The following is a 10,388-nucleotide window of genomic DNA, read 5'->3' as shown; positions in this document are numbered from 1 at the left end:
GCCCTGCCGAGCCCCCAGCGCCGCTCCGGGCAGCCCCTGCCGCCGGCTCCGACACGGCGCGGCCTCCCCCGCACTCCCGGCGCCGCTCCGAGCCTCCGCCACGAACCCCGCCGGCCCCGCCGCCCTCCCGCGGCTCATCGGTCCGGTGGGGAACGGACGGTCGGTCGGTCGGCTCCTGGAGACATGGGCTGCTGGGCAGAGGTGGAGGCCACCAAAATGAGGAGCAGGGCGCAGAACACTGGAAGAGAGAAGCGGCAGCCGGCCGGACAGCGGGGGTGTAGCGAAGAAAGCGTGAGGCAGGGAACGGGATGGTGAAAGAAAGACAGAAAAGAGAGGGACAAGAAAAATGACAGGCACAGCGAGAGGGGGAAAAAAGAGGAAGCAGGACAGAGGAAGAGGCGCAGACGGAGGGAGTGGGAGCAGGACAGAGAAAGAAAAATAAAGACAGGGAGCAGGATGGAGATGAAGAAAAAACCTCAGATGGCGAACATGACAGAGAGGGATTAAAAAAATAGGGGCAGGGAGCAAGACGGATACAGTGAGAAATGATGGGACAGGGATCAGGACAGAGCAAGGGAGAATAAAAAAGGAAGACGCAGCATGAGAGGAATGGAGGGGGGAGAAGGGCAGATAGAAGGACAGAGCAACAGAGGGAAAAAAGGTCAGGGAGCAGGACACTGGGACAGAATGAGAAAAAAAGGGGCAGCGAGCAGGACAGAGTGGTAGAGACACAAGGACAGAGGGATAGAGAGACAGAGGGGGAGATAAGGACAGAGAGAGTGATGGGGGGAGAGAAAGACGGGGCCAGGGAGCAGCAGAGAGGGAGAAAAAGAGGGATGGGAAACAGGACAGAGGATTATAAAGAGAAAAGTAAGACAAGGGAGAAGGACTGAGGAGCAGAAACAGAAAAGTACAGGGAAAAGGACAGTGACATGGAGGAAGAAACAGGGTCAGGGAGCAGGACAAAAGGACAGACAGAAAAAGGAGAGGAAGAAGGAAGGATAAAGATGGGGACAGGGAGTGGGACATATGGAGAGAGAAAAAGCAGGACAGAGAACAGGGGAGAGGGATTGAGTAGTACACAGAGAGATGCAGATTGGGACAAAGAGATGGAGAAGGTAAAACCAGCAATGGGCTGGAGGACCTATTTCTGACAACCTATCACTCCTGATGTCACTTCCATGGCAGCAAAAATGGGACATACCACAAGACTGAGGGAGTGAAAGAAAAGGCACAGGGAACTTTTTAAAAAGAAAAAAAAAAAGAGAGAGAGAAAAATAGTGATGGGGAATGGGATAGGGATGGGGAGCAGACAGAACAAAAGAGCACCAAGAAGCAACAGGAAACTGAAAAAAAAATCTGCATTCCTCCTCCCAGAATCCTGGAAAAACAGCCTGCCTGTTGCTGCTCCAATAGGAAAGGGATAAAATGTGTGAGACTGTTGTTACTACAAGACGATTGCTACTTGCTTTTCCTTCTCCATTAGGAAGTGTGCAGAGACTCATTTTTTCAAAGGCAAAATTAACTTTTGAAAATCTCAGCTGCTGAGATTTCCTAGACATCCTTCCAAATAGAACTTTCCCCATGCTAGGTGGAACATCTATATAGACATTTAGGAATTTTTTTTCAAGTCTGTGTGCTTTCTTCTCAGATAAAGGTTACTACTTCTGCTTTCCCTTTCACTGAGTTGCTGAAGTAATTCTACGTCTTCCTTTCCACTTTCACCCTATCTCTTTCTACTGTTCACCCACCCCACTTCTTTACATCATTCTCTCTTGACAGTCTGTTGGGCTAAGAAACCTTAACCCAGAAACAAAACCCTCTTCACTGAGCTGGTGAATTGCAGCTTGCTCATCCTGACAAAGGTTTCTAATATTATTGGCTGTATAGTACCTCTGTTGGAAGGCTGCTGTTTGCACAGCTTACTCCAGGCTCCTCTGTAGTGAGAGACTAATTTGTGCCAGAGCTTAGCACTAGTGACTAAAGTAAATGAAGCCTTAGGCCACATGAATTGTACTTTAACCTTTGCTTTTATCTATGGAAATGTAACTGGTAGATAAGGAGTTACAAGTAAAACTTTAACTACAGGATATTCTCTAACAAAAGATAAGGAAATGTCTCAAGACAGAGACAAAAAGGGAGCTTGGAGGCTGCGGGAGCAAATCAGAAGAGAAGACCCCAGACTCCGCAAACAGGATTGGATGAGCGTAAGTGCCATCAGGAAATCAAGAGACCTATAGAGACTATAAAATCCCGTAACAACCAGCAGGTGGGGTCCCCCTTCAGAGGCACCCAGCTGGAGCTTTAACTACTAGGACATATTAAACATAGCTGAAGAAGGAACTCTGATTCTTTTATTAAAGTGGAACCTAGGGACGAGCCCTGTTGATGTGGCACCTGTATAATTCCTATCGTGGTCTAGGTGGCCACTGTATAATGCCTACACCACCTCTCAGCACCCAAGCTCTAGCCCCAGCTGCAACTTTTTTGTTGACTATAACTAATAACAGTGATAATGATAAATGTACTCCAAATGACCAAGCAACTGACCTGGAGAGGAGCCAGACCTCTCCAATGGTAAGGATTTCTCACTTATTCAGTATGGAAATGGCTGAAGATGGAATCCAGTGAAGAAACGAATTCACATAAGAAAGATCTAAAAAGCAATAGTTCTCACCTTTGCCAAGTCCCATTAAAACCTGTATATGCATGCACCTGTTTGTGTGTGCACGCACAAGCGAACAGAAATCCAAAAACTCGAGAACATTATCAGGCACAGAAAGAAACCAACTGTACCTGTCTTTGGTAAGACACATAAGGTTAGTGCAAGAGATACAAAGAAACAAAGTATTTATTGTTAAAAGCTTTTCTACGAATCACTCGGCATCATACAATGAAGATATGGTGGCTACAGAGTAGAGGGAGTCTCTCTCTCTCTCTCTTTCTCCCGCCCCCCTTTATACATGTATTTGCTCACTCTCACAAACCCACAGTTGTATTTTTTTAATGGAGTTCCTTTCTTCAATGAGATTGGAAAAGGTGTTTATCATACAGGATCTGGCAGAACAGATACATCCTATTAAACAACAGAGCAGTTACAGAAAGGAGACCTCTTTCTTCAGGAAAAAAGCTTTCTTTTCCCCCTCATCTCTTCGCACTGTCATAAAAGGGTTCTCAACACAAAAACAGGCCAAAAAAAACCCAATACCTGACTAGCATTTTGGCAAAATTAGGAGCCCTAGGATATGCACCAATATTGATATATGCACTAATATTTTCACTCAGCTTCCACAGGATAAATTCTAAACAATGTGGTGTAAAAAAACTGCCAGCTGAAACAATGTCTGCACTACAACTACCAACCCTGCTAAGTCGAACAACTGATTCCCTGTTGATAACAGTGGAAAATGTTTTGACAATGTGTCTCAAAGTTATTTGCAGAACATTTGGTTCTGTCCTGCACGCCCATTTCCCAGGCTACGTACAAGTTGAGTCTGGCTCTCTCCCACATGCTCTCTACATGTATACGTACACACATGCACACAAAATATACTGACTCACGTGGACTGTGCTATTTCCAACAGTACTCTGCACATTATCCTGTGCTATGTCTTACTGGCACTTCAGTGGCACTCTGCTCCATCTTTTTATTTCCTTTTCCACTGCTGTATTCTTCTATTCCATAATCAAACATTTGTTTTCCCTTTAATTTCTAAGAAACACTTGGCCTGAATCCTGACTCATGGCCAACAGCACAAAGGACTAAAAAGAGTGTTTCAAACCTGCCATGTCAACACTTCAGCTCCAAGATAAATTTCCCTTCTATTGGTACTCCAGAATTCTGTTTTAACCCTTTCCTAGTTTGATGCTATATTTTCTAACAATCTATATTACCATCTACACATTAACTACTTCTATGCACAGAATGTTTTTTTGCAGTATGCACAGATTTGTATTGTACTGTGGCAGCAACTGAAGACCCCAAAACATATTCTTGTCATCTTTTATACACACAAAAAGACAACCATCCTGAACTTAAAATCAATTTATCATTCACAATCTGCCACAATTACATGCCTGTTCAGTACCACTGCCTTTCATTTTCGTATGCCCAAGCAGCATTTGGTCCAGTTCCTCCCAGTATTGATCCATTATTTCTCTTCAAATATAATTTCTCTTTTTTGCAAACAAGCAAGCTCCTGGCTGCACTTCTGGAACAGAGGACAAAATTTCTCTCTGTGTCTCTTCAGTAAAAGGCCTGAACTGCTTCTGAACACAGGAAAAAACCATCAAAATCTCAAACCCCAGTTTAACCAAAGGAAAGACATCTGACAGCTATTCCTAACGCTGTTGGTGACCAGTCTTTTTATGTACAGTAGAAATATGGACAGTGGGATATAAGAATTTAGATTTTGGATTGCCATCTCCAGTTCTTCAGTGCCATCTACAGTGGCTGACTCATGCATATGTGCGCGCGCACACACACACACACTTCAGTATAGCACTGGTGCTTAACATAGATTCACCTTCCAGTGATGCTGTTGTGAACACTGGGCAGCAACACCACATTAGTTCCATTAATTTCCTCTGAAAGAGACTTGGAAACAGACCCATCCAATTAATTCTACAGAGAGATTCTAAAAGCAGGCTGGACTCCGTTATGTTGCCAGCTGTGGCACATGCCTGAAATTTCTCTGTACAAATATTTGCCACTTCAGTGGGAAAGTTCTCGAAAATCAGAATTCCCTGGCAGACATCCTGCAGGCATCTATCCCAGTCCCATGCCCTTCTCGCATCCTTGCGTATCTTTCTCCGCATCTTATTCCTGGAGACTGAATGCATCCCCTGAATGTAGCTGCTCTGTTTACCACATAGAGAAAAGAGTTTTATACACTGGACAGCATGCACACAACTGACACAGCAGCGTAATAAATATGGAAGCACAGTAGCAGATGACCCCCACTTTTTCCCTCATAATGCTTGCTTGTAGTCCAATTAGTGGAGTCCTAAAGTAAATAAGATTTCAAGTCATTCACTGTCTGGCAGCCTCCCAGCCCCTCACTATACTCAGTTTACAACTGCAGGATTTCATGTTTTACTGTAAAAAGAGGTTTTAACACAAAAAAAGTTCCAAACAAAGCCATTCCCGGTAAAAGGCCTCAGGCAAAAAGGTACAGCTATGCTTTTTCTCACACCAATGGTTTTGCATGACGGTACTGCCATCATATGACTGCACTCAAATGTAAATTTTCCAAGACATCTCTGAACACAACGGACAGAGTAGAAGCTATGGCACTATTAATGTGAAAGCAGAGGTATTAAATAAAGAGGTGGAAGAGATCTCTTCTGTGACTGAAGAAACTTTTAAGTTCAACTACGAAAGAAATTGGCAAAGATAGCAGAAGAGAAAAGGACAATACTACAGCAAAATGCATTATTCAAAAGAGCTGCCTCCCTTCCGTACCACATGTGAATTTGATTCTCCTTCCAAGAAAGTGAAAGAAAGGAGATGAAAAGGAGTAACCTAGAAGATGATTTTGAGTGCCACATCATCTGGACAAAGAGTTATACTTTGGCAGCTGCTTTTTGGACTAGAAATCATGTTGGGCCATTAATTACGAACTAATCTACGCGCTACAAAATGAGGGAGGGGGAAGGATTTAACGAAGATGTCCCTGCTTCCAAGTAAATATGGTACAAATTCCCACAGTCTAAATTTGTCGTACATTTACAAAGAAGATGGTTTCCAAGGGATATGTTCTCTGTGCTATTTAAGGCTGATAGTGCTTTATAACTCAACAGCATCCTATATAACCAGTATGTATCATGTATGGGGGAACTAAATAATTCACAGTAAGAGGCAGTTCACCTATGATCAAAATGTGAGACCAATCCAGGGACTCTGTTAACATCTTGAAGTAAAGAGAAAACTGCCATGTTACATGAAGTTAAGCTTCTTGGATTCTGCACCAACTTAACAATTAGGGAAGTTCTTTTCAGTACTGATCCCTACTGGCACACAGAGAAACATTTAAGAAATCTCGTATTTTACATATACGCTCATTGTTAGTATCTGCTGTGTTCAAGGCAGGTATCAGCAAAGCACCATTAAGTTATTTTCATTTTCTCAGAATGCCTCATTTCTTGCTTCAACCTCAGCTTTGCTACCACTGATATTAAGGATGCCTAAGAAGCTCTTATCCTGCGGATAATTCTCTTCCTCTCAGTACAGCACATTGATCATACCCATCTAGTGATATTTAATTCGGTCTACCTTTCACTGCAGAGGCAAGGGAAAGAGGAAGCATTAGAATTTGCAGAAGAGATGTCCTGACTATACTCCTTTCTTCCAGATGGGCTCTTCATTCCAGGAATGAAAATCCTCCTAGTTTGTTCTTTCACATGGTGAGATGGTTTCTTGCACTGCTCCAGCTGGAATAAAAACTCTATTCAGGAATATAAAGCATTCCACAGCTATAAGAAAGACTATCTTGTCTAATTCCAGAGAAGTTACTATTTGAGACTCTTAGGTAACATAGGATGAGAACTGCATTTATTTCTCTAAATCTGTAGTCTCCTATAACACCTATCTCAACCTCCCCCATCAATGCCACCCATGATTCTATGCATAGCCCATTAGGATTTGCTGTGTAGTGTCTGAACTTTCCACTAAAACTTAATGATGCGCGTTGATGAATGAACCTTTAATCTTCTTTAACACTGACACTTGTATGGCACTGTCTCTGGCCTCGAATGGTTTGAGACACCTGCCATGGGCAAGATTTTCAAGGGTCATTCTAAAGCTGGTGTTCTGACTGGTGTGTTGATGGTACATTCTCATCCAGTCAGGAAGCAGGTCCATGTGTAACAGTGAGCTAAGTAACACTGAAAAGTCCACTGGTTTGGTGGTCATGATGCCAATGGGATCTTGTGAGCAGTACTTATGTGTTGCGCACTCCCAGAGATTGTTCCAGTTCCTGCCGGCGCTGCTGGATCTGAAAGAGAAAGAGAAACTGTACAGTTCAGCAGACTCAATTGTTCAGTGGCAGGAAGATTCATTTATAAGCCAGCAGTGTAGATAATTCCTTCATACCTTGCAGTAGAAATATCTGCTCACAGCCTCTTGAGACCATGGCTCGTGATAAAATTCAGCTCTGCGTTCTTCTTCTGGGTTTCCAACTACATCAGTCATCACCTGTGACAAAAATAAAAACATTTTTCACTATAGTTCTACCACGTAGAGAAACATTCAGATTTACCTAGAGTCAAGATTTATCTACATTACTACATTAAAAATGTTCAGGACTGTTCTCTAAGCCCAAGGCAAATGGACAATGAATGGCATGTGTGCTTACTACCAAAACAAGATGGTCGCATACAAACTGTCAACTATGAACAGCTCCTAACCTCTGCTCCTGAACTGTGCCAAGGAATAATTCTAGACACCAGTAGTTGCCCAGGCTAAGTGCCACGATCTCTAAACAATTTAACAGCATGGACATTTTAGTTCCAATGCCCAGGAAAAATTCCCTGGCACTGTCTATTTTATTAGCCTATGTATCCAAAGAACCTCAGTAGTTACCCATACACAGGGTAACAGCTTGAAATTGTTAAGGTATTCACATCAGATTGAAGCACAACTCTATACCAGTGTTGTCCTTATCTCAAAGCATATCTTACCTCGATTTCAAGGAAAGTTCTGATGGGGAAAGCATTAAGGAAAAGTAACTCTATTGAAATGCGAGGAACAGAAAACCCTAGTAATTCCAAAACGGCCAAAAAGTCCCGAGCTGATTTTTCAGTCTCTACGCAACTGCCAGGAAAGCAAGATTTGAAAAAACAGTAAGTTGTTTAAGGAATTAGTGGATGGGACCACCTGGAAAACTGCCCTTAGGGACAAAGAAGCTGAACAGAGCTGGCAGCTCTTTAAGGACACTTTTCTTAGAGTGAAAGAGCTCTAAACTCCCATCTGTAAGAAACTGGACAAGGAAGGTAGGAGACCGGCATGACTCAGTAAGGACCTCCCGGTCAAACTAAAGTGTAAGAAGGAAATGCACAGGCAGTGGAACCAGGGACATGTATCTTGGGAAGAATATAGGGATGCTGCCCGGATGTGTAGGGATGGGCTCAGGAAAGCTAAGGCACAGCTGGAGCTGAATTTGGCAAGGGATGGGAAGAATACTAAGAAGGGCTTTTACAGGTATGTTGGCCAGAAAAGGAAGATTAAAGAAAATGTACGCCTCCCCGGTGAATAAGACAGGAGAGCTGGTGACAACCAATATGGAGAAGGCTAAGTTAATCAACAAGGTTTTTTGCCTCAGTTTTCAATGGTAATCTCTCTTCCCACATCTCTCAAGCCCCTGAACCTCTAGGGGGAAAGAAGTCCCTCCCATCGTAGGAGAAGATCAGGTTTGAGACCATCTGAGGAATCTGAACATATACAAGTCCATGGGACCTGACGAAATGCATGCCAGGGTCCTGAGGGAAGTGGCTAATGTAGTCACTAAGCCACTCTCCAACATATTTGAAAAGTCATGGCAGTCAGGCGAAGTCCCCAGTGAATGGAAAAAGGGAAACATCACACCTATTTTTAAAAAGGGTAAAAAGGAGCACCCTGGGAACTACCAACCAGGCAGCCTCACCTCTGTGCCCAGTAAGATTATGAAACAGATCCTCCTGTAAGACATGTCGGAACATATGGAAGGCAGGGAGCTGTTTACAGACAGCCAACATGGCTTCACCAAAGGCAAATTGTGTGTGACTAATCTAGTGGCCTTCTACGCTAGAGTGACTGCATTGGTGAATAACAGAAGAGCAACTGATGTCGTCACCGGGGTCGGGGCAATCCTCAGTATCGATACAGACAGAAGGATGAATGGATTGAGAGCAGCCCTGCAGAGAAGGATTTGGGGATACTGCTGGACAAAAAATTAGATATGACCCAGCAATGTGCACTTGCAGCCCAGAAAGCCAATCGTATCCTGGGCTGCATTCAAAGCAGCGTGGCCAGGAGGTCAAGGGAGGGGATTCTTCCTCTCTACTCTGCTGTTGTGAGACCCCACCTGAAGCACTGCGTCCAGCTCTGGGGTCCACAGTACAAAAAAGACATGGACCTGTTGGAGCGGGTCCAGAGGCGGCCATGAAAATGGTCAGAGGGCTGGAACACCTCTCCTATGAAGAAAAGATGAGAGAGTTGGGGTTGTTCAGCCTGGAGAAAAGAAGGCTCCGGGGAGACCATATTGCAGCCTTTCAATACTTAAAGGGGGCTTATAAGAAAGATGGGGACAGACTTTTTACCAGGGCCTGTAGTGACAGGACAAGGGGCAATGGTTTTAAACTGAAAGAGTATAGGTTTAGATTGGACATAACGAAGACTTTTTTTTATGAGGAGGATGGTGAAACACTGGCACAGGTTGCCCAGAGAAGCTGTGGGTGCCTCATCCCTGGAAGTGTTCAAGGCCAGGTTAGATGGGGCTTTGAGCAACCTGATCTAGTGAAAGATGTCCCCGCCCACGGCAGGGGAGTTGGACTAGATGATCTTTGAAGGTCCCTTCCAACCCAAACCGTTCTGTGATTCTATAAAAAAATAAAATTCTGATGACTAAGTCTCCAGCATCACAGAATCAAGGGTAAATACAAAATTATTAGCATCTTTTGCAGAGTAGTATTGTGTAATCACCATTCTGATGCCAGCAGGGCAGAGCATTATAGAAAAGGCCCTTATGGGACTAGTTGTCAGTCAGGGAGAACACTGAACAGCTGTTCTATGTATGCAGCTAGAGGAGCTCCACAACACCTTAGTTTGTAAGCTCTTCAAGCTAAAGGCTGCTCTATTTAAACATTCTTTCAGATGCCTGTCCCCTTTTGAATACAATATAAATAATAATCATAATCTTAACAGTCGATTTTTGGAAGACTATTGACTAACAAACTAGACATCTGTATTTGAAAGATACAATGATTTTATCAAAATAATTTCATGGCTTCATTAATACAACTGGTTTTGAGGCATCTGAGTTAAAGATACAAAGTGTGAAACTTTATGAGGAACAAATTATTCATTTTTGCTGGCAAACAACTGAACTGCTTTACATTCCATTTCTTGGGTATCTCAAAGTTAAGCTCAAAGGCAGCTGATATTTAATCTGCCTATTTCTTAAATAAGATTAAATTATGAACTAACAAAACACCCACATCGTGTTATTGTATTATAGGATGCTCCTGCTGAGTTTTATATAGGTTTAATTTTACGGAGTACACCAACACAACCCTGCACTTCAATCTTACTGTCCAACCACAAATTCACCTACGACCCCCATTTAAGCACCGCGGTTCCACTGGAAGTGGAATACAGCCTAAACTGTCTTTCCTGCATACGGTCTGCTCTG

The 10,388-nt window shown here is 43.3% G+C and overlaps 1 protein-coding gene across 1 annotated transcript in view; it reads right to left on the bottom strand.

The window, feature by feature from the left end:
• Positions 1-2,833: 2,833 nt before the first annotated feature.
• SMARCD3 (SWI/SNF related, matrix associated, actin dependent regulator of chromatin, subfamily d, member 3) overlaps positions 2,834-10,388 on the bottom strand; it is a 75,726-nt gene continuing 68,171 nt past the window's right edge. The window contains exons 12-13 of the mRNA XM_050891686.1: positions 7,094-7,195; positions 2,834-6,995 (exon numbers count right to left, since the gene is read on the bottom strand). Of these exons, the coding sequence (XP_050747643.1) occupies positions 6,942-6,995; positions 7,094-7,195 (156 nt within the window). The 3' untranslated portion in view covers positions 2,834-6,941. The remainder of the gene's footprint in view (positions 6,996-7,093; positions 7,196-10,388) is intronic.

Source organism: Gymnogyps californianus, chromosome 2 (assembly GCF_018139145.2).
Source record: "Gymnogyps californianus isolate 813 chromosome 2, ASM1813914v2, whole genome shotgun sequence".
In the NCBI taxonomy this organism is placed as follows: Eukaryota; Metazoa; Chordata; class Aves; order Accipitriformes; family Cathartidae; genus Gymnogyps; species Gymnogyps californianus.
The sequence above is the reverse complement of the archived record's forward strand: the minus strand, read 5'-3'. Positions and strand labels throughout refer to the sequence as shown.